Source organism: Chaetodon auriga, chromosome 16 (genome assembly GCF_051107435.1).
Source record: "Chaetodon auriga isolate fChaAug3 chromosome 16, fChaAug3.hap1, whole genome shotgun sequence".
In the NCBI taxonomy this organism is placed as follows: Eukaryota; Metazoa; Chordata; class Actinopteri; order Chaetodontiformes; family Chaetodontidae; genus Chaetodon; species Chaetodon auriga.
In genome coordinates, this window is record NC_135089.1 from 6772351 (window position 1) to 6797222 (window position 24872).

General features: G+C 42.3%; 1 protein-coding gene across 2 annotated transcripts; it reads left to right on the forward strand.

Annotated features, from left to right (window-relative positions):
- The first annotated feature begins 10891 nt into the window (after positions 1-10891).
- zfand2a (zinc finger, AN1-type domain 2A) lies at positions 10892-14785 on the forward strand. 2 transcript variants are annotated; one of them, XM_076752577.1, is made up of 10 exons: positions 10892-11074; positions 11755-11852; positions 11950-12044; positions 12516-12647; positions 12732-12883; positions 12967-13095; positions 13204-13279; positions 13374-13450; positions 14228-14354; positions 14492-14785. In XM_076752577.1, the coding sequence occupies exons 2-9, from the start codon at positions 11798-11800 to the stop codon at positions 14337-14339; spliced, it is 828 nt and encodes a 275-aa protein (XP_076608692.1). In that variant the 5' UTR covers positions 10892-11074; positions 11755-11797; the 3' UTR covers positions 14340-14354; positions 14492-14785. The 2 variants fall into 2 exon arrangements, with proteins under 2 accessions (XP_076608692.1, XP_076608693.1); XM_076752578.1 differs by having other exon boundaries at positions 10908-11074; positions 14228-14312.
- The last annotated feature ends 10087 nt before the right edge of the window (positions 14786-24872 follow it).

The window sequence follows — 24872 nt, forward strand, 5'->3', positions numbered from 1 at the left end:
GAGACCCAATGAGAAGCGGTAATGGACGCTGACGTCAGAGACGCGCTCTGCAAACGCTCCCCGTATCGATTGCTAATTAAAGCTGACATCCACCTCAATAAACAATATCAGAGCTGTCACAACAAGACAGGAGGGCTTTGATAAGAACTACATCGCAACTACACGGGGGACCCACCGGGAGGAAGGGCTCACTGAATCCCGGGAAGGAAAGGCTACAGGCGGATAGGTTAGGCCAGAGGCTGCCGGAGTTTTTGTTCAGTGGAGGAGCCGCAAATAGATGAATGTTAGACCAGATTAGACAACAAAAGTGATGGTATTTTATCCGAGTTAAAGCCATGGCTCTTTATTATCATTAGTATTATTTGTAGCTTTTTTTTGTGTGTGATTGTTTCGTATCCTTATTGTGGGCACATCTCCTGAAATATGAGGAAAAAGGCGACAGCTGATCAGAAATAACAATAATAATTGATAATATACTGATGAATTCAATTTTTTTTTAAATTTATTTATTCTTTTTCCAGGGATGCCTGCAACCTTCTTTGGACTGTGGGGCTCTTTCTTGTCCCCGAGCCCCACTTTGGAAGCCTCTGAGTTAGTTATGGATCATCATTTAAATACATTAAAGCTTTACAATCAGGCAGGACGTAAAGCAAACAGGGTGATTGTTGAAATATGGGCGCATTTAAAGGGGAGCTGAGACGCTGCTGCAGGCACAAAGCGAAAGTCCAACTATAATATTTTTACTGTTACAAGACGAAAGCTTCAGTTACGACCTGCGCTGTGTTATGAGCACAATATATGACCAAATAAAGGAAGCCTTCAGCTACTTAAAGACAACCCAACACACCAGAATACAATCCCATCCTCACATGTGCGTTTCACAACATTTCCCTGTCAGGCAATTGGAAAGCTCCTCCACTTGTGCAACCCCTGCACTCAATATGTGACCAGCCCAAATCCTATCTGCTCATTAGGTTTTCAAATAATTAATTCGACTTTATTTATCCCAAGTCTGGCGCTGTCATAATGTTAATCAGAGTTGAAATTTCGCACCCCACTCATTCCCTGACCCTTGGCACCCGGATTGGCATGTTGTAATAACCTGAATCTCTCAACAGAAGCTGCGATAATTGTTACCCTATTAGCATGCAAATTGTTTAATTAATATTATTATGAGGAAGTATATAATCCGCTCGTCACTTGACCCCCAAGCCCAAATAACAACCCTCTGTATTTCAGTGTGTAGCCCTACATTTTAATGAACTCCTCAGAAATGATCTCGCCTATTTATCCATCTTTTTTTTTTTTTTTTTTTTTTTTTGGCAGCAGTGAGCTCGTCTTTGAAGCCTTTCCCTCTCTTTGTATTTTAACTTTAATTTCTAAAGCACGCGGACAAGCTCCTATGAATAATTCCTCCCCCGTTCGTCTCTTTTTGAACATCTAAAATTCAATAATTGCCTCTCGCCGGTTCCGCGCGTGCAGTCGTCCACGCCGGCCGTCCTCAGCTCGGCCGCACGCGGGAGCTCAGTGAAAGGCAGCCCTTGACACAGTCTCCAGAGACGTTGCATTTAAATCCGTTTTTCTACAACCGGGTGACATTGTCAGATTCTGGCTTTAATTAACCCGATAATAAGGCGAACAAGGCCAGCCTTGCTGCCCTGCCTTGTTACCTTTTTTTTCCTCTAACTGGCCCTTTTGGCAGCTGTTCAGAGGCAAAGAAAATAAAAATATGTTGTCTTCCTCTCACTGAGAGTCCTCTCTTGCAGCCGGACACATCGCCTTCATTGCATTTATGTGTTGCTGATCTGAATCAATGGGAGCACACGGGGCCTGTGGACTAATTGATTAAGGAGGTAAACTCCAGGAGAAATAAGTGGTGGAGGAGAGATCATGAGTGTTTTTCTCTTTGATATACAAAAATAGGTGTGCAAAGTCATATATTAGGGTATTTACAAGAAAAAGGGGGGTATTCCCTGTTTGATGCATGTAGAAAATTACAGAAAGCAACTTTTTAAACCGTTCTGAAACAAATCAATAGTGCATTTCATTTACTGCCATTTAATTCTCCACCTCTAGGCTTAGTCACTTATAGCCCTCCACCTGCAGCACCCTTTGGATGATAAAACAACCTTTTCCTCCCTTTAGAGATGCATTAAAATTCATTCTCAGGAGTGTCTGACAGATAATATGACCAACAAGGCGCACAGAAGCCTGCAGACGATGGTGTTGACTTATGGCCACTTCATGCTCAGAGCCAGCTGCATGGGTTTGTTTTAAGCTGTCGTTGCTTTATGCTAAATGTCTATTTTATCATTGCAGAGTGTTAAATGTTGCTGTACTCACTTAGGAGTGCTCTGAAGTTGGCTGTAAGTCCACTGATGCAGTGCATGGAGGACATGGAAAACCCCCTCAAACACACACAAAGTTCAGAAGTCCAGGCATGCACTTTGGCCACTCAGACATGTTTGTCTGCACCCTTAAAGTTTCTTTTTGGGGTTAAACAAATAAAAGTTAACCACCTCTACCTGCACCTTATCGTCCCCCTCCATAAATAATCTCTTTAATGCCAACTTTCTGTGTTGTTTGGCTGTTAGTCTAAGAGGATTTTGCAGCAGCGCACTCACCTGCCTCCAGATAACCAGATAACTGAATTTCATAGGCGTGCCAACAAAATAAAAGTGTTGAGATACACCCCAACCTCAAATAAGACACAGGCCTTATCAAGACGCCCATCCAACACTGATGCTTACTTTAGCTGCACAGAATCGAATTCATTTTTAATTAGGCAGGCAAATTAATAGGCAGCAGTTTAGGAGTTTAATTACTCAATTAACTTCACGCACGTTAATTTTTAACTATCTAAATTAGGTTGCACATTATTCGATTTGATGATAATTATAGAATTAAATCTAAATTAATTGTTTTGGATGATTTGGATGAACTAGATGCAATTCCAATTAAACAGCAGGGGAAAAAAAAACGCTGGTTGCCATTTTAAGCTCACAAATCCTTTGATTCGATTTTAAGCAAGAAACTCTGCCTCGAAATTTTCCTCTGATCCTACAAATTCTCTCTCCTTCTAATCCCACAATTAAAAGTTTCCTCCCATCTAATTATCTGTAATTGTGCCGCTGTCAAAGTAGAATGGAGAAGTGAAAGCGATTGATTTGGACTTTTAATTCAGTTCATTTCTGATAGAAGAGAAAGTAATTCCCTTCAAATTACCTCATTCAATCCTGACACCCTAATGCCCTTCAAAATCTTTTTTTACTCCCCAGCATTTATATATTAAAAATGAAGCTAGAATGACTGCTGCCTCCTAATAATAATAACCAAACTTCCATTAGAATAATAATTTCATTTCAATTAAAACTGACTTATCACCTTTGCTAAAACGTGCTTAATATGCCGAAAATTATCAATGCTTGAAGGAGCCCAAACTGGGGAGTCTAATTGTAATCAGCAAATCAGAGGTGCTTGTCGCTGCCGTGCCTTTGCAGAGAGGCAGTCTCGGAAATAGAACTAATTTACTCAACTCCCCCGGGAAATCCGCTCAACAGATTAACATTTTCAAAATATAGTAATGATATAATTTGAGAAATGGTGACGCCAATTTGTGAGGAGCCTTTGTGCAGAATAATTTGCATTTTTTTTTTCCTCCTTCGCCACCGCCTGCATTTTGCCCCCGTTAATTACAGCTCCGCAGATGAAGGGTGTGCTGTTTGACTCAGTGCTTATTATTCAACTTCAATCTAATAATTCAACTCTACAGGAATATAAAAAAAAGTGTAGCCTATCCGAATTTTAAGCCGTCCTCCATATAATCCCAAATGGTTTTGGATGGGTGGAAATATGAATAGGTGAATATCGCCTGCCTGTCACTGTGGGTGTCTGTTATTACAGCTCATATAGCCTCTGTGCATGACTACTTCATGTATGTGTTCATAAGAAGACTCGCAAAGATTACGGGTTTGCTTGATTTTAAGCATCTTGGACAAAACTCTCTGCAGTAACATCAGTTTCCAGAGAGAGAGAGATGTAATAAATAACCCCACTGCCCTGCAGGTCACCTTCTACCTTCACGTCATTCAGGTGACTGCGATGCCTCTGCACCGACGATACTGGCATCCCTGAACTTTGGAGACAAACCCAAGCACAAAAAGTTTAGACAAGGCCCAAGAAATGTGGCTGTTTATTACCATCAAATACTAACGAGGCCTAGTTGCTGAGCTTGTGTAGTTTATTTCAGCTGTAGCCAAATTGGACGTGATGGCAGGATAGCTAGCGGTCCCTCGCCGCTTCCTCACATTGCAAAGATCTGGTAGAGAGAGCGGTGACTGTACTCTGCAGCCCGGCCATCTGCTGCTGTACAAAGAAGAGGGAAAAAACAAAAACCCCAGAGATGCTTACTGTACAACTACTCTGCAGCTAAACAAGACAGCAAGTTTGGGCACAAAAAGACAGACTGGAGCTTAATGTGAACTTTTGAGACGCACGTCCAACAAACTTATGAGGCTTATGTCATTCTTTCCCACAGACGAGCGTGCCGCAAAAACATGCGTGTTTTAGGCGTCACTGCTTGGCGTCTGATGGCGTGAAGCTGAGTTCACTGTCAGTTTCTGCAGGAGCACAAACGCCTCGTTCTGCTTCCTGCACTCACACCTTATAGATGTGAGCGGACTAGTGTGCACGCAGACCTTTAGGCCTCCTTGACCTCAGGGTGCCATCAAACCAAAATCTCTGAAGACATGCTTCAATGTGGGGGAAAAAAAGACCTGTTGTGCCCTCTAGTGGCTGTTTGCTTTCCATTGTTTATTCTATTTAGTGTGCCACAAGCAGGAGTGTTCATACACACATTCTGAAGGGTTAACCGCATAATATGTGGCAGGGTGGACAAAGCGATGGAGCAGACAAGCTACAGATGCAAAACATGCAAGATCTGATCTCCAACCTCTGTCACTGACCTCTGACCTCTTGGTTTGCCTACAGTGATCAATTAAGTGGGTTAAACATTTGAACTTAGCACTCACTGAGTGGCCCTGGGTCGCAAAAACCCCACAGAAATACAGCCAAAACAGGTTGAAAGAAACAAAAAATAATTATAATCGTGCTCAGTGACAAGATTTATCTAACGGTGGGCAGTGTTTGTCAGCACCCTCCTCCCTCTGATGAAGAACACAAGTGGAAGGACTCGATGCACGAGGCGCTATTCAACCGCTCTGCTGAGATATTCTGTAATCCTCCATTAAGACCGATAATCTGAAATTGCATCCTTAACAGCAACTGCAGAGGAGGTCTGGGTCTACAGCATGGGAGAGGGCTGCGCGTGGAGGGCCAGGTGTTTCCAGAGCAGTGCCATCTGGCCGCAGCGTTAGCAGCTTATGAGGCAGGTGTTGCAGCACAGGAGAGAAATTTATGCTCTCTGTAACTGCCTCTGTGTGTTCCTCATGATGGACTCTTACATTATATTTAACATCTCAGAGGAAGAATACGTTCTCGTACTGCAGTTTAAATCACTTACTTTATTGATCCCTTCATAATAATTTTGTTGAAATGTGCAGGGGAGGAATGGCAACATGGCTGCCATCTTTAAAGGGACAGTTCACCCCCCCCCAAAAAACCACTTTTTCAGCTTCATGTGGGAACTATTTTCTTTGCACCGAACTACACCTGGCAAGTGTATCACTGAGCAAAAGGAAGCACGCATCTACTGCGAACCCGTGTCTGCTAGCTTGTGGAGATTAGTTTAAAGCTAATCGATGCTGCTAGCTAACATTAAAGCTCAGGCTGTGCTGTCATGAGCTCGAGCCTCATCCATGTTACATTGGTGGGTTTGGGTCAGTAGAAAGAAAATAGTCCCTGCATGAACCTGCTCTCAACAAGGTCTGTAGATCATCTTGAGTAACCAGCGGGTTAGAGGGAAAAATGTGTTTTCAGTTTTGGGGTGAACTGTCCCTTTAAAAATTCCTGAAGTTCATTAAAGCCTGTTGGGAAATTTGATCCCTTATTGTGTATTAGGAACCTTTAAAAGCAGCTAACATAGACTCCTGCTGTCCTGCAAAAGTCTTGTAATTGGATGCTTTCATGTTCTAATAATGATTAAATGTAATACAAGATGTTCATCATGCAGTGACAATACACACACACACACACACACACACGCTGTTTACGGTGCAGTCACTGAATCCTGTGGGATCTCCATTCAGAGTTCCTCCTCAGCTCGGCGAGCAGAAGAATCCTGCTGCCATCAGCTGGTAAAACCGGCAAAGGCACCGCTCAGCCTGGTGCCATTAAACCAACAAGATGCGTCAACATCAGAGCCATCGGTGCGTGAGATTTAGGCCGAGTGCCACCTAAAACCACGTTTCCCTCCACCGCTCGTCTGAGGGAGCAGCCCGAACTCACACTCAAGAACATAACTTAAGATCCGTTCTCTGTAAATTGTCAAAAGATTGGATGATTGGACTTGAGCTTAAATAATTGATGTCAAATTGTGATATAGGAATTATATGACTCTGCCTCACTTTTTAATAAAACTGAGTTATTCACACATTTTCAGGAATGCTGAATATTACTTTAGGCTTTTTTTTAAAGACTCTTTTGGGGTTAAATATTTCAACGGATAGAAAGCACATGACTATTTTTCTATCTGGCAAGTCTTCGGTGATCAGTTTATCAGAGGTGCTGTAGCGAGAGCCTTATATTTCCAGGCTTATGAGACTGAATTCATTATGACTCCTATTAAGTCTAAATCAACCCTCGTCTTGGCTAATCCTGAAAGAAAGTAAAATGCAGATACTGGTGGCCATATTTAAGATAAACTTTAAAGTCACAATCTCAGAGATTTGGCGACACCTGTGGTTACTTCTGGTAACAGCAAGCAAACTTTGATACGACAGGTCACGTAATTGAGAGGACATTTGTCATTTTAATAAAGAAGTCAGGTGATAATTTCCTTTTTCCATCATTGTGTGAGCGACCCTGATGAGTCTGCAGACAGCAGGGCAGAGTGAAAGGTGCTGTTACCTCACTCAGAAGTTGGAGGTGTGCAGCCTGTCGCCGGCAGCTCGTCATCTAACCGCTCACTTCAGCTGCTTCCTGCAGTGTTTCGAGGTGATCCGCTGTCAGAAAATGGAGAAAAACGATCATTGTTTTGTTTTGTAGATGCATTTTTGATGAACAATAAGCTCACCGACAAAAACATTGCATTTCCTGTGAAGACTTCATAATAAAAGCCTGCTTGTGTTTCGTCAGTTAAATGCTTTTAATGTGAAGCTGGAGCAGTAGGAAATGTTCAGTTTGCATTAGCAGGAAATTAAAACAGCATTTTTTCTGGGAATAATGCCACAACGTTCTTAATACTGCAAATATATAAATATTGCAGTACTTGCATCAGTGGGCTCAATCACTGTGTGTCAACTCACTCAGTGATAGATGAAGATCGTGACTAAAAGTGAGTAACAGACAGTTACCTGAAATAAAATCTTCACTTTAAGGATGGAAAAATAACTAAATTCAGTAAATGACATACTGCACATTACAATACTTTGGCCAAATACACGACATGACCTGAGCATTGTGAATGAAGCTGATCCACGTGCAGAGGAGTGATGGTGCGTCTCTGCAACTGTGACTCGGCGTACTGAGGTAGTGTTTGCATTACACATAATAATGAACACAAATATACAGAGTAGTATATGTACATGGTACATAGTACGTATGGATGTATTGGAAAAGCGTAAAACAGCAAGAAGATCTTTATGAACTTAAATCCATTCAAAATAATACTGAAAGAGCTCCAACGGCTGCTGATAATCTACTGTGGACGCCTCCGGACATCCACTATCTAAACTGGGATCAGGGCACTGCGGATTAGGGAGGACACTGGAATGAAATCTCAGGCAGGACGGACTCAACTCCAAGTCAAATCCTCTCTTCAATCTATTATTACCTTTCCTGTAGCGGACAGAGGGAAGCTCATATCAAACAGATGAAACAGCAATAAAGCGCAGAGGAGTCAAAGTCCAGTTTCCCCTGCTGCTAAAGGAGCTTGACATTCCTGACTCCCTCGTTGCATCTCCCCAGTAATACAGCAGGTACAAAACGTTAACTGTTCGCATTAAAGCGTCTCCCACAATGCAACACTCACACGCTGTCCGGCTGATGATAATGAGAGAAAGAATAATTGCAGGGTTCAGTGAGCAAATTTCCCTCCTCAAACACACTGTGAATAAACCAGCAGGAGACCACAGGTACCCGCAGCTGCCAACTGGCCTTCTATTAAGCCGCCAGCTCAGCAGTTAAACTACTGTCTTACCGTCTGCTCAATGGGAAACTCTTCCTCTCAGGTAAATACATGTCTCCACACACACACACCAGGTCTCCCACTCCTCATCTTATCCCAAGTGAGAACTAATTATCGATAGCACGAAGGGGTCCGGGCGCCCATTAATGGTGAACATACTCTGATCCCAGATGTCCAGTAATACTACAACACAAAGTATGTTTGAAACACTCTGAAGTAAAGTATAAAATTTCATATCTGTAAATTATTTCTGAGGAAAAAGCTTCCTCGTGGCCCCAGCTCGCAGATGTGTACAGAGGAGGTTAAGAGCTGCCTGAATCAAAACAGTCCTGCATCTCAGCAAAGCTTAGCTATTGATCTGCAAAGGTTGATAGATGTGCAACAGATAAAGGTTTTATCTGTGCATGGCAGATAATGCACAGCACGCCAGCCCCTGTGTCACTCTATTATGGCTGAGAAACGGCCATCTTGGGAGGCAATAATGACTTTATTTAAATAAAATGTGCTCCAAACACTGATATGCCCAAGTTACCACAACACAACAACGCTGAGGTTAAAAATATGACAAAACCACTTGTACTGTTACTAAAAGTTGTAGCATTTATGTGCTTAATTAGCATTTTGACTGTAAAGCCTTAAAGTAATTAAACTCTGAATCAGGAGCAGAGTAAAACAGAGAAGGAATGTATGGAAATAATTACAGCTCAAAGGTCATTCTTCACTAACCAAACTGTACAAAGCAGACAAACGCACCTTGAATTGAGATTGTTTGTCAGACTTATGGAAACGTATCAGTCTTACACGTTGCGGTCACTGAGGACGGGTAACAAGACAGGATGAGCAACAGTGATAAGTTAATTAAAACACAAGCACCTTTCAGAAGGCAATCAGCTGGCAGAGAGGGTGAGGGGGATGAGGCTGGAAACTAAAATCCTGACAAGTGGAGTCGTCTTGATTGTACTGTGAAGAGTCGTTTTGTTGCTCTACACTGGGGAGAAGGCCTAATGGGGTCATTTGTTGGATTTAGTGCGACCACTAAAGAACATACATAATACTTTACGTTTGTTTTCGATGTTTTATTTTTAAAGTAAATACCGGAAGTGTTTAAGTCAGTAAGTCAGTCGAATTTGTTACAGTTCCAAATGTGACCGCTAAGGGCAAATACAGACAACCATGTCAAAAAGTTTGTTGACGCTCATTTAGCAAACGTTACAGTGTGATTACAGACAACAAAAGCAACTATATATTAAAGTATATAGACAAAGTAGTATTAAATATTTAGCCTGGACAAGTAATGTTGTCGCCAAAGTGTAAGAGTTGGCTCATTGCTTAGCAACACCCACGTTAGCCCCGGTATTAGCATCTCGTGTATTAGCATAAACAGTAGTGTGTTGGAAAAGGCCAGAGCGTCGTTTAGAAAGACTTACCGTTGGTTTTGGGGTATTTCCACAATCCTCAAAGACATTTTTAATCATGTGGGTGAAAAAATATCCCGTCCATTGTATGACAAAAACGATTTTTATCCCATTTCCCAAACTGTGAGTCTGCTGCCCGTCCAGGCAAGCAAGGAGGCCTAGGCTGGCCTGCACATCAGAAACATATATAAACGGTCATTATTATACTTATTATCAAAATTAGCGTCACTGTGATTAGTATGAATACTATTCATACTAATCGCATTATTAATGAGCTGTCCAAACTACTGAAATTAATAACTTTAAACTAGTATTAATACTGTTAACCACAAACTTAATGGAGTGTTGCGGTTCCTCCTTGTGACCACTAGAGGAAAGTGCAACTGCAATCATAGCGTCAAGATAAACGTAATATTGTACGAACATCTCCGGTAAACCCTTTCAAAATAAAACAACCGAGACGACAACAGTATGTATGATTTCCAGCCCAACACGGCATGTTCTCCTGATGAAGGTGACAAAACATTCACAGAGGTAACATTTATTGTTTATTGGAATACATTACATGAGACAGGCTTTTGTATTATTTGATAACAAAGATTATTTCGTTGAAACAGAGGCTATTGATTGATTTTCTCCAATGTTCTCACCAAAAAAATGAATGTGTGAATGTGCACTAACTGTGGCCATTACAGACGATTAACAGTCATATTCAGATCAGATGTTAATTCGTTTGTGATTGCCTAAATTTGGTTTAGATTATTTTGAAAGTATTCACAGTATTCACATTAATCTAATGTGTTGCAGTTCACCACGTCGATCACTTGAGGGCAGCAAACACTTATTCTGAATACATGCAGGTTTGCCCCTAAACTCCAATTATTAAGAGTTGCAGTATGGACTTTCAAAATAAAAGTAAAATAAATAGTTGATGTTTTTCAGTCTGTAAGAGTAATTAAAAAAATACAATGAGAGGGCACGGGGATGGAGACAAGGAGGCAAATCTGACACAGACTGTCCACCAGATGACAAACATCTGTAAACGTGGAAAAGTCTGGACCTTGCCAGAAAGTCTCGCTCTTTCCAGACTTTACCTGTCACACCCACCGACCGTCTATAAAATCACCACTGCGGTGACGTACGTTTTTCCTGACGTCGGGTGACGCTCTGCCGTAGGAGGAGCGCGCGTGACACATCAAAACTTGATGAAAACAGACAGCTCAGCGGCTAACAGGCAGCGGTGCTCGCATCAAACTGCTGTGAAAAAGGCACGGGAAAATTAGAATAAAGCTCGATAATTCAAGATAACGCTGTCGCCTCCTGCTACAGCAGACAGATAAGGAAACGGGATTTGGTGAGTACAGAATTAACAAAAGCTCAGACTGGCTGTCATATTCAACTAGCTAGCTAACCTAGCTTAGTCAGCTAATTATACAGTTTGATTAACGTTGGGCAACCAAACCAACCGGATGATAACGGTGTTTATTCATGGAGAGGGAGAGAGTCTGTTTGTCTTCACCCACTTAACATAAATAATGTTTTTCTAGACAAGATACTTTAATGTTGGCTCACTGCTTATCGACACATTAGCTAGCTTCCATCACTTGTGTAGTTAGTGAGGAGGCATTAGCTACGTGAAAAACATGTTATTCTCCAGATTTGGTCACCGGAGCGTTGCACATATTTCTGTTTGTTTCTTAAGCTACTTGTATCTATACGATCGTAACCTACGTGAGCTGGAGTTATGTAATCATCCTAATCGTATAAGGTAGCCTGGCCTAGCTAGCTAGCTTTAGCAGTGTCTTCTAAAGGTCTCATAACATTTGGTTTTCCACTGTTTTCTGGACCAAGACAACCCCTGTAGCATTATGTAGTCGTAAGCGTATGACATGATGCTAGAACAGTTCTTGAAAGTCACGATGACTTGGCTTATTATCCCGCTGTCAGCGTCAGCTAGCATGCTCAACCCACTCCAGTGATCACACAGTCAGAGCTTCATCAGACAGTAAACATTCTCTCTTCTTCTTCCTTCAGGTTGTTGAGGTCTCACGCTTTTACCTGTAGAGATATTTTTACGATGGAGTTTCCAGATTTGGGGGAGCACTGCACTGAGAAGACCTGCAAACGTTTAGGCGAGTATTGTTTGGGAAAGATGACAATATCCTGTTTGTTTATTCAGCTAAAACTCTGTCATGAACTTGAAATATGAAACCTTGCATCACATTACAGATTTTCTTCCCATGAGATGTGACGCCTGCCAAGAGATCTTCTGCAAAGACCACATAACTTATGCAAATCACAAATGCATGTCTTCCTACAAAAAGGTAATTAGGCAATTGTATTGTGTTCAGCATGCATGTAGCTAACGTTACTAACTTTGTTTTTGGATCAAATTTAATTGCTGTGAACTTGAGGAAAGCAATGTGTCGTGACTGATTGAATCACAGCACATTAGTACACGTAAATAAATTATCCCATAAAAAAATAAATCCCACCAGAGTTTCATCATCTTGATAACCTATTTCACCTATTGTCAGTCCCTCAGCACATTTATTCTGGATAGTGTCAAAAACCACCATCTTCTCCATATCTTGTGAATGTTTTTATATACTGGTTGTTCATACTGTTAAGGCCACAGTTGACAGCAGTGGTGATGGTAATGTCAGTTATTGTAATGATATCAATATCGCAATAAAATTGTTAGAATAAAAAATAGTGGAATAGAGAAAAAAAATCTCAGGAGATGCCTTGTAATCCTGTTTTCTTTAATGCCTTTGATTTAATTTGTCCTGTAGGATATCCAGGTCCCAGTATGCCCTCTGTGCAACATCCCCATTCCCATCAAGAGAGGAGAGATGCCCGACATTAAAGTCGGTGAACACATTGATCGGGACTGCAAATCGGACCCCGCACAGAGAAAGAGAAAGGTTAATATGAAACAGAGGTGTTTCAGCCAACAGTCAGTTTTACCATAAACAACAATAACAAACTTTTTTTTTGCTTTCTTTCAGATTTTCACAAATAAATGTTCTAAAGGAGGCTGTAAGCAGAAGGAAATGATGCGAGTGACCTGTGATCAGTGTCATTTAAATTTCTGTCTTAAACACCGACACCCACTAGACCACGACTGTAAGACTGATGGGAAACCTATGTCCAAGTCAGGGTGGGTACAGTCCCGCTCCGCCTTCAGATGCTGTTCTTTGATATGAAACATTGCAGCAAAAATGACTTGATGTTTTGTCTTAGACATGCCGCTGCGATGAGGGCCCAGAGTGCTTCCTCCACCTCTGCTTCTGGTTCTAGTTCATCTTCCTCAGGAAACCCTAGACCCGTTTCTAATGGTGTGAGTGCGAACAGCAGAGGCCACAACAGCGGGTAAGCACTCCTCCTCATCATTGATTTTTAAATGTTCTACATAAAACCGGCGTTCGAACACACTGGTACCTGAAATATTAACTCACACCTCCCTCTCCTTTTTTTCAGCTCCACCCAGCGGATCCCCACTTCCGTTTCAGCTCAGAATGTAATACCACCATCAGCGTCCTTTCAGGCCGGCATGGTAAGCACGTTATTTCATGACATCCCCTGATAGAAATGCCCCAGTGCGAGGAAATCATGAACACGAGTGTGCTGCTCTGGTGCTGTGATTGCAGACGGAGGAGCAGGCTCTACAAAGGGCTCTGGAGATGTCTTTGGCTGATTCAAGGCGGACAGTTCAGCCAGCCCCTAGGTGAGTAAACGTCATCAAAACCCATAATCCCAGAAATATCCTATTATCAGCTCAACGTCACTCCTAACACACTTGTGTCATTGTGCTGTGGGGACTGGAACTTATTTTGGAACTTACTTATTTTTAACCTGAAACAGTTGAACTAATGTTGATTGGATCTGAGTTCATAAACAAACTCTGACACTTAGAAGGTTACAGAGATCAAAACAAGTCTAAAGTGACGCTCATCAAGCAAACCCGTCAGTCAAATCCAAAATAATAACCTTTGCTTATGCAGCACATTTCTCAATGAGGTAACAAAATGCTGCACAAGTAAGAGTTTTGTGTTTTTAAAAACTCAATTTTAACTTTAATTTTTATTAGTAACTCACAAGAAAGCGTGCCTTAAAGGAAACATTCACTTCATGTTGTCTGTAATAGATCGATAAAGTTGAGCTAGGCGCCTTTTGTCACTAGTTTCCTGGATGTTGTCACCAGTTGCCTTCATGCTCAGTGTTGCTGTGATGTGCATCTCCTCTGTCTCCTCCTGTGTGTGTGGGAGCTCAGCCAACCATAAGGTTGACTCATTCAGGTTTTTGTGAACACGTTGTGGTGATTGACAAACACTGTCTGACCACAAAGCCGCACTCGTGAGCTGCTGTGAAGCTCTCAGTCATAAATCTCAGGCTGTGGGAAGCAGTGTGATATTTACGCTGATTTATCACCGTCCCTGCTCATGCATAAACACACCTATGAGTAAATCCAGGTGAGTGTGACGTGTCGTCGTTTGTGTCTCAGCCCTCAGGAGCAGGAGGATCTGGCTCTCGCTCAGGCTCTCGCTGCCAGTGAAGAAGAATACAGACGCCAGCAGCAGAGACAGCAGGTACCCGGAAAGCTTAGCCGTCAGTAGCATGCTAACAGGAAGGTACACCTTTGTCATGGCAACCCATCCTCTTTGACCTGTCTTTATTGGCAGAAGATGAAAGACTGATGTCTTTGATGCTTTTTGAGTTATTACAGGAAATGTGTGAGTTTGATTAACTGTGTTTTCTCTTTGTTCAGGGGAGGGAGTCCAAACAGTCCAACTGCTGCCTTTCTTAAGCCCCGGCCTCCATTCACACTTCAAGCTGTGCTAATTATCTACTAGAAACTGCACATCTGGGATATCAGTACCCAGGATCAATGATTGTTCAATGAAGAAATACTATTGCCGCCTTCTACAATATAAGCACATACTTTCCCAGCAGGATCTGTCATTTTTAGTAATGGTTTGCTCTGTACATATTTTATATGCTGATCATGATGAAACTGTTATATTACCATATACGAATATTGAATAAATTATTTCAAAGATGCTGAATTTTGCTCACTTGATTCAGATGAACTTAGTTTGGGTCAGATTCAGTGAGAGTTGTTGTGGTACGAGTGGTTCAGGGTTTGTACAGCAGAGGGCAGTAAGCCTTCACAGATGATGTTTAATCTCACAGCAGGCTGAGAGGTTTACTTCACGGCTATCACTGAGAAAACATCTCTGCAGTTTTGCTCCTTTGACAGAGATTCATCCAGAGACGCGGTTGAGGTCCGCTGAGATGTTTGGTGTGTTAAACTGCTGCATTGGAAAGTAGAGGCGTGACATAAACTGGTCAAACACATTTAAATCATCAGATTTAATGGCCACAGCTGAGAGGCGTACAGCCGCTGGACAAGACCTCTTCAACCTGCTGAGGTTAGCGTGTGTCTATAACCTAATCACCATCATCAGAGGCCAGTGATGCAGGCACCTCTGTCATCTATCATACTAACATAAAAACACCATCAGAGGAATTAATCGCTATACATCGACGTGACATTTGGTTCTTTACTAAAAGCATTGGAGCCTTCCTATTTAATAGAATTATACATTAGAAGTAGCTGTAGCAACTCGCTGCACACATTTGCATATTCATGTGGAAAGTAATTTTCTTCAAACTACTAAAAGCAGATTCCAGAAGAGTTTGGACGCTGCGTGAAACAAAACAGACCGAGATCATTTCATAATCCTTTTGACAAATGTTCAACTGAAACAGCACAAAGACGATATATTTAATGTTCGACCTCATCAGCTTCGTCGATTTTTGTAAATATGTTCTTATTCTGAAAGTGCTTCCAAAGGCAACTGGAACAGGATGGAGCGAGGTTCACCACTTTGTGAACACATGATTGGATAAAGGAGATTACTGCATGGGCTCAGGGGCACTTTGTCAAACCATTGTTGGTAAACACAGTTCATTTGTAAATGATTGCATCCTGTTTTTATTTATGTTCTCCACAGCGTCCCAGCTTCCCTGGTGTTGGGGTTGTGTGTGAGTCACTCTTATCACTAGTAGGGAGAGTTTGTGTGGAGATGACTCACACACTGCTGAGTTATGGCTAAGCACGCTAAATGTCTGCAGTGACTTTGAAGAAGAGCACCAATTACTTCAAGTTAAACGTAGAAAATGGATGTTTGCACAACACTTTCCCTGCTGAGATGCAGTCTTGTTGTGCCTCGCAGTTATCAGAGTCATCTGCCACTTTCAGCACTATAATGTTAGAAAGGCAAAGATGGACTCTGCTCATAACTGGCTGCTTAGTGTGACGTCATCGAAGTTATTCAATGAACTCTCGCACTGGTCCCAGTACTTGATGTTTTTAAGCAGTTACAGGCAGGACAGCAGGCTCACGTTCCCCCACCTCATGATGCAGGCTGAAGAGAGAAAGGTTACTACAGACAGAAGTTTAGAAGAAAACCACATTTTAAAACAGAAATTCTCCGTGCGATTGCTGAAAAGGTCATTCCTGTGGGTGTTGAAAACATTCAGCCTCTGACATGTTTAAGACAGAAACTCTTCCCCTCCGTTGCCTCTTGTCGGCGAGGATCTTCGTCCAGGTCGTGATGGAGCCTGCTGAGGCAGAACCTTGATGCACCTGATCCCCATCGCCTCAGCGACGGGGACGCGGCCGCCTTTGAGTCATCTGAATTTCTTGCAGCATATTTAAAGGTTTTCTGATTGTCTGCTGCTTTGCCAGTTGAGGAGAAATTGTCAAAGTGTTCCTGAGTAAACTGCAATGACTCTGTGTGTGTGCTGAGAAAGTGACTCAGCAGTGCTGGCCATGAATCCAGTTCAACATATGACCGTGCACTGGCAGGGTTTTGTGAGTAGTCCTGAAATTCTTCTCAGTTTGCAGAAGTCAAGGTTTGAATTTTGCTTACCTGTTGAAGTAAAATGGATTTTATTGGCATATTAGAACATCGTACACACTGTGTTAGTGCAGAAACATAAGAATGAAGGTCTAAAAGGTTGTTATATGTAGCTTTCCACATCTTTCTGAAAAAACTACAAAAGGGTTGATCACACGCGTGCAACAGGTGTCGGTGTTAAAGGAGCTGACGTGTTCTTCCCAGCTGGAGGCTCATGACCTGGAGGCTGAGGAGGAAAACACAGAGCTCTAACACGACTCCAATTTCCTGGTATCACAATTGTCATTTCACAGCACAGCAGGAAAACAGGAAAGTGGACTGAAATGTTCTCCTGTTGCGTCGGCGCAAATGGAAAAGTTAGAGAAGTTGGAGAGGCGGCAGAAACCTTCTGCTGAGAAGGTTTGCTTAGATCAGGATGCACGAGCAGTTTCCACATCCGCAGCTAATATGGACACTTTCATTAGCAGCTTTGGGAGATTTGTGCATTGCTATGGTAACACAACAGCTTGTTTGTGTGTCTAGATGTGTATTACTTACACTGTGGAGATAGATGTGTTTGCACAGTCGCATTGTGGGGACTTGCTTTGCTTATGGGGACAAAACATAAATCCAGTCCCTGTAACATAATAATTTTAGGGTGAAGACTTGGGTTAAAGTTAGGGTAAGTGCATGTAATGTGATGGGAACACAATTGTTTGTGTGTGTGTGTGTGTGTGTGTGTGTGTGTGTGTGTGTGTGTGAATGAGAAACAGATTCACTCCTGCAGAGTGCTCATGTGAAGATTTCACCTTAGCAGTGCAGATGGTGAGTGAATATGGAGTAACTCATCAGCTCAAGCGTGCGTCATCTTCACTTGAGACGTCCAACTGGTTCACCAGCAGCACCAGCTCCTGGCCTACTGGTTTGGCATAAACTGGTCAGAAAACCTCACACAGCTGACACTATTGGCACTAGCATACTTAGCTGCAAGCTGACTTGGTTTTTCATTATTTTCCCAATAGCTGCAGAACAAAATAGCAACAACAAAACACACCAGCAGCAAGCAGAGAGCAATGATTTCAACTGTGCATTTAGCTCTACCAGCAGGCTGGTGATCACCATACCACATATGGTGAACTTTAAATATCCACTGCTCTTATTCTAAGAACGGCAGTCTTATTTATGTCTTTGGATATTATTATGGATGAAAACCAGATGAGAGCACAGTGGAAAAACACACCAATTACAGCCTGAAAACCAGAGGTTCAGTAAGAGCTCTAGAGCTCAGTGGGTCTGATTTTATTTTAAGTATTAAGCATGCTTGACACTCAATGGGGTATGAAAGTGGGGCAGACTGGACAGGAAAACTCCGGCTGAGTGTAATTTTCTCACTATGATATATTCAGCCGTCGAACAGATGAGTGGTGTACAAGCAAAGAACAGGGCAGAGTTTGGAACACAGAAAAGCTGATTGTACACTCGAGGATAAAACACAATAGCGGGCTGCAAAATACTTCAGTCCAATGAAGGTCGATTTACGCAAACTACAAACTGAATAGTTCTAGTTCATTCATGTTTATTCATGTTGAATTGAATAGAGAAAGTATTTGTTCCCAAAGTTGATGTCCATGGAAATAAATATGGAATTCTGCTTCTAACTCAGACAAAACAAGATCAGGCTTCTAGCCAAACAGCCGACTGTTGGTGGCAGATTGTATTAGCGTTAGCTTGGTTGCTAAAATGTACTTGATGGCTGCATACATGACGCCGTGCTCTGGCTAAAGCTACAGTTCATATCCCACCCAAGCAGCAACATCCAGGGCTGGAAAACGAGGGCAATGCAAGAAGTGCCAAAAACTGCAGTTCCTCCAATGGCTCCAAATCCCCATAGACCCCCATATTAAAATGCACAACTTCACAGCAGAAATAAACACTGGTACAAAAAACAGCTTTTGTCTCAATAGCTAATTTCATCTCTCATGACAACAGCTGTATAAAAGTCAATTTTTATGTAACTCACGCACTTTAAAAAAATATATTAAGGCTTAAAGTTCTGCATAGTTATGGGCATGGCCGCTTTGAGTAACAGCTAGTGCTAGGTTTCAGCAACCAGGCTTTAACTGGCCGGCCTCAGCTCCACCCACACTCCACCTCTTTGGATCAGCCAGCCACGGCTGACCATCATGAGAAGATTGAATCTCTCAGGATATCTCTGAGTGCTTCCATCCATCAGCTCCCATTAATCCTGGTGTCTTTCTTTTTTTTTCCGTGTCTCTTTGCTCCTGCTTATAATTACCTCTGCTCTCATCTCAGCAAAACCAGATTCATATTTCAGCAAGCCCAAGGACACGGTGGAGCGTCTGCTATGACCCTGCACCACGATCAATAAGAAGCCAGTTCAGGTCAGTCAGGGGTGAGACTCTCCTCTGGGCATCATCAAATTTATATGACAGGGTAGATTATTGTCAAGTCATGTGCGTAATTCAGAGAACCATCGAAAGAATAAAAGTAGATTTTCTATAATTGCAAAGAAACAGCTTTAAGATAGCATGACATATTATCTGTTCACCACCACAGTGGATTCATCACCACTGATCTGTGGCACCCGGGGGGTGAAGCATGTCTTTCATGCTCAGAGGGTGCAAGCTGAGCATTAAGACCTCTGTCCAGCTACAGCAATCATCTGAACTCACAGGTGTTAAAGAGCAAAAACGAGACTGTGCTCAATAAACGACCGTGATGCCGCAGAGCTGAATCTCACTGAGGCATCAGAGAACAGGACGAGGAGTCTGCAGCCATGTTCACCACATGTTCACAAAGATAACGCTAACATCATATTTAGCAGGTTTTTGCAGCCTGACAACAAAGACTTAAATCTTTCCTATACAATAGTTGCACGCCTGCTATTGTTTTTACAGGTGGGATTGTGGGAAATTATCATCAAATTGTAATAAATACTGTTGGTTTATTTGATAGAGGAGATGAATCATGCTCATCACATGACTCTTCCTTGCATCTGCACACACTTTTCAATGATTACACACACACACATTCAATCAGGTTTTTCCTGGTATTAATAATAAGAATAATTTATTTGTACAGCACATTTCATCCAAGAAAGCAACTCAAAGTGCTTCACAACTAAGAAACTGCACGCAGCAAGAGCTGGAGCATGAAACCCACTTGATAATAATAGAAACATTAAGACAGAATAAGGATGAAAAGAGAAGAATGAAAGAGAATAAAGAGAATGAATAACATGAGATGGAAGATAAAACCCGCTGAATAGTAGTGAGAATATAAAGAGAGCCAACAGAATGCAGAAAATCCTCCCTTATATCTGTGGTGCTCCAGATTTTTGGGGCGTAATTGAAAAAGGCTGCATCTCCGATTTATTTAATCATTCAGGTTTTCAATTATTTGTCAAGTCAACAGCTGTGGTGCGTATCCCAAGTATGAACATACAGAAATCAGCTTACACTGTGCTCTCCTTTCTGAGTCCAGAGCCGGACTTCAATGAGCCGTCTGTGGGTTCGTGATGTTCTCAGCAGCTGCAGATGTCTGAAAAACAGCTAGCAGGGAAAGCAGCTCTGAGGATGAGAAGTTATTGTTCATACAGGAAAAAACCTTAAAGTGTTTCAGTAATATCATCTTTAATATGAGCAGCATTTTAACAGTCATGCCGCCGCTTCTCTGGTGATGAAGGTTGTCTGCTTTATTAAATCCAAAGCAAACAAACTGCTGAACGCTGTGTACAATTCTCTTCAACTCTCCTCAGTTTGGGCTCGTTTCTACCCGTCTGCTCACTATGCAGAAGCAATCATTTGTTCGCGGCACCACGAGCACTTCCATCTGTTGTTTTGATGGTGTTTTGTTTGAAGTGGTGTTTCCGAGGGTAATGAATGCTTCCTTTTCCTGACCATCAATCAGCCAGTGGGGTTTGCTGAAGGATCCTCCATGAAGCCCAGCATTCTTCATTTGTGTGTTCGTGTGTGTGCCATGATAGAATGGGGTTAAAACTAGCTCATTCATACCTGTGTTGACAGCAGGCTTGAATAACCCACTGCTGTCTATTTTCTAATAAAGACCTTTCGAAAGGCACTGCCAAATCCAGATAATTGTGGTTTTAGAGCCGATATATCAAACTAAGAGCTGATCACACAAAGGTGGGCTTGAATGTGGAGGTGGATGCTCAGTGCGTTCAAGCAAACAACAACAACAACAACAGAGTTTACTGTGTGAAGAAAAATGCTCAAAGGGGAAGTGCTGGAAATTAGTGTTTTATTACAGCGAGGGGACAAAATACTCTGTAATACAGTTTGCACACAATAAACCTACGATCCTAATGGTCACTCCCGAGATCAGGTCGATGCTTGTGTTTAATCTGACTGCCGAGGAGCGAGCACAGTGTGGGTAGTTTCATCTAATGCCTCTGAACTGCGAGTGAAAAATGCTGAAAAGTTGAAATGTTGTCTGCAGAGAAGAACTCTTTGAAGCAGCTTGCAGAGGCTCCGCTCAGCCTGAAAAACAACCCCAGCCGAAGCACACCCCAAGACGTATTTATCGTACTCAACATGTGCAGACATCATCTGCATTGGTTTCTATGACAACCTGGGGATAATGATATACAGTAGGTAGCTGGGACCTGGACTGACCCACACTGGCATTTTGCAGTGCGGGACTGTAGTCTTCTCCATGTGCAATCAAACCTTGTTTTGCTGCTGCGATGAGTCTGCTAATGAGGCTGAGTGAGTGTTTGCTTCAGGTTTCAGTCCTCTGACTCACAGAAGCAGAGCTCACTGCAAAGCTGCTCAAACAGCTTACACCTAAGATGTGAAACAGACTACCACTGCCTGCTGATGAAAACATTTGCTCCAACACCATGTTCATTTCAAAATTTAATGAAAACCCTCCAGTATAGTTTAGCTTTCACATAAAAAGGTAATTTAATCCATAAGCTTTGCTTTCGTAACAAGACTAAAAGAGCACAGCAGGGCTTTGAGCTAAATGCTAACAAGCTGTTTGGCGGGAACAGCGTTTGTCATGTTCACCTTTTAGGTTAAGTGTACTAGCATGCTAACATTTGCTAATTTGCACTAAGCACTGAATACAGATGAAATGCATGGGAATGTCATTTGTTTTGGACAAATCAAAAATTTGATCCGGTGAAGCTCAGTCCAGAAGGAGCATTAATGTCTGCATCAAGTGTCACAACAATCCATCCAATCATCATTGGGATGTTTCACTCAAAACCACAAATGTGAACCTCATGGTGGCATTAGAGGAAAAAGTCAGAGGATCACCAAAGTCCTGAGGTTTCATCCTCTGGGCACCAGGATTATACAGTGTGCACCAAATTTCACGGCAATGCAAACAATGGCCATGTGAACGACTTATTCCAGCACATTCACTTCTGGAAATACCTCAAGGACAGCATGAATGATCTGTTGTGAGCCTCTGATGTCTGCACAGTCAGTCACTGAATACTCACTTTCACATTATTCCACTGGCATGCAAGCATCTCGCCCTCTCTCATCCCATTCTCACATTTCTCCCACAGTCATCTCTTTTTACGAAGAAAGGTTTCAGCACCAGCTCTTACCAGAGTACTTCAAACTCTTCAAGAGATAAATCAAACATTTTATTGCCGCTGGTAAGATTACGAATGTGATCCTTGTCGCGTCTCCTAATTCTCGTAAATTGAGTGACCAAGCAGCCTTGAAGGCTTCCCGCACAGTCTGAATGGAGGTGTGTGAAAGAAAGTTATTCGAAGCTTTGGGGAGCACAAACTTCCATGATTCATGCTCCTCTTCTTCCTTCATCTGAGCATGAATCATGCAGCGGGACTTATTGACATTGAGAGACACAGTGTGGAGAGATGGAATACCAGCGTCAGATCAGTCTCAGCAGTGTTGCTCACAAAAACATACATGTGGTAAACGGCTCAGATCTGTGCTGGCACGGCTGCGGAGGAAGTGTTCTGTATGGCTTTTCCCAGAGGAGAAGACTCATGCCAGAGGTGAGTGACACACAGGCCTGTATGCTGAACATAATAATCACCTGCTCTGCTGTGTGCATGATAATGATTGTTGTTTTGGCCGTGCTGGCTGCTCAGAGACAAACTGATTAATGTAAAGTCACTCAAGCGGCTACATGTTACTCAGCCAGTGGTGGAGAGGAAATAAACAGCCTACTCAAGTACTATACTTAGTACAATTTTCAGGCACTTACCAGTTTTTCAGATTACGTTTAAAAATAATAATAATAAAAAAGAACATGATGATCTTTCAGAAATAGTCACGTTTCAGATGTGTTTGGAGCCCAAACAGGGAGAATTATTCAATGTTTCACTAAAAAAACAACAACTGGGGACAAGTCCAAAGTTAGATTTTTCTTCTCTCTCATCCAATTAATCACCGATCGATCCCCCTGATTCATCATGTGACCCTGTGAAGGGGTTTCGACCAATAGTTTGGGACCCACTAGACTAAACTATAAGGTTTTTAAAACTAATTCAACCTTGATAAGCCACAACAATAGAATCATACTTGCATGTTGATTCATTAATATGAACATTCATGGTATAATATCACAAGGACCATTTTTCTGCAGAACAAGTACTTTTACTTTTGATACTTTAAGTACAGCCGATTTTGCTTCTGTGCTTTCACATTTGAATACAGGGCCTCTTTTGTACTGTATTATTTTTAAACTGTTGTATTGGTACTTTTACTGAGAGATCCATGGGTTCCATGTGATCCTTAACCAAGCATGTGACATGAAGTGTTAGAGTTTGCATAGTTTTAGGACCCAAAATGCCGAGCTCAGACAGAGGAGACAGGAGTCAAAGGAAGGTTTAACAGTTTTAATTTGACAATTTGAGAATCTGCAACATGTGAATCCAGAAGCGACAAGACCAGTTTCTTCAGGTGAGAGCAGACAGGCAGCGCACAGACAAAGACAGGTGTGGGGTTTGTGCCTGAGCACAGACAGACAAAAAGGAGTCAGGGAGGCAAAAAAAGTCAAAAGGTACTTAGCTATGGCTGCTTCTTGGCCATTACCACACAGGTAGTCTGACAATTCAATGAATGGCTGGAACACGGACGCTTATGTACTGAGATGGTCTGATTGCTCGATTGAGCGCAGTTGTGCTTAACTCAGCCTGGACCAGACAGACAGGGGGAGAGACAGACAGGAGACAAGAAAGAAAACAAGAGGAGGAGACCGTAGATCTCCACATTAACACTTCACCTCAGATACGTCTCTCATTTCCTCTGAGGCCATCGCTGTGATTAATCTCCAGCGCTGAGAGGGGACGTATAAAGCAAGATCACATGCAGCATATAAACCGTTCACTCACAGCGTAATTGATTTCTACTGTATGACACCAATATTGAAAGCTTGTGTTTACACCTCAGCACAAGAGTAATTAATACAGCAGTCTGTTCAAAGTAATAGAGTTGAGAACGTGCCTTTCTTTTAGGGATGCTGAAGCTTGAAGTTAATGATTCCATCAGTATTTTCGTCACACTTTCATTACAGGAGGCGTTTGATTGCTTGTCCACGCTGAGGCTCTTACTCACGCGGGCCATGTGCACGGCGGCTTCGCTTTGTTCTGCTTTCATCAGCTCAGAAACAGTGTCACTGCACGCCGCTGGTGCACTGCAGAACGTTCTGCATACGCTGGGAGGAAGACAGTGAGTCCAAATCAGACACAATGAGTAAAACATTTGAAGAGAATCACAGAAGAATGCTGCTTATGCCCTTTGTGATGTGGGAGCAAACTACTGATGCTGATACATGCCTGAGATCATTAGGGGAGTCTGGATTGATAACTGACTGATAATCAGTTAAAGAATGGCTGCTATTTTTGATTGTGTTTGCCTGAAGCTTCCTGTTAATATTTCAACATTTCACTGCATTTCTATGTCGGCTGCTCGGTAAAATGTCACGCTGCTCGTTGTGTTCAGGATGGAAATCAATCCCATGTTTTCACCATCCTTTCAAAGTGATCCATCTGCGGTTTCCATGGAAACATTCACATGAAACAACACCCAGAGGTATTTCTGAATGTTAATTTGCCTTACGCCGAGGCCACAATCCATTGTTGTCCGAGCCAAGCTGTGTGCATCGGATGCATTTCTCACCCTGCGTTTTAGATACGGATGTAAGGCGCCAGCGTAAACATGGCGCTTATCTCTTCACTGTCAGAGGAATCTTCACTGAATCTGACGAGAAGATTCA

Bases quoted from the DNA above. Each gene is read 5' to 3' on its own strand.
- zfand2a (XM_076752578.1), top strand. From the start codon at position 11,798: ATGGAGTTTCCAGATTTGGGGGAGCACTGCACTGAGAAGACCTGCAAA. The intron at 12,884-12,966 runs GTGGGTACAGTC...GTTTTGTCTTAG, and splicing joins AAACCTATGTCCAAGTCAGG to ACATGCCGCTGCGATGAGGG. The intron at 13,096-13,203 runs GTAAGCACTCCT...CCTTTTTTTCAG, and splicing joins AGCAGAGGCCACAACAGCGG to CTCCACCCAGCGGATCCCCA.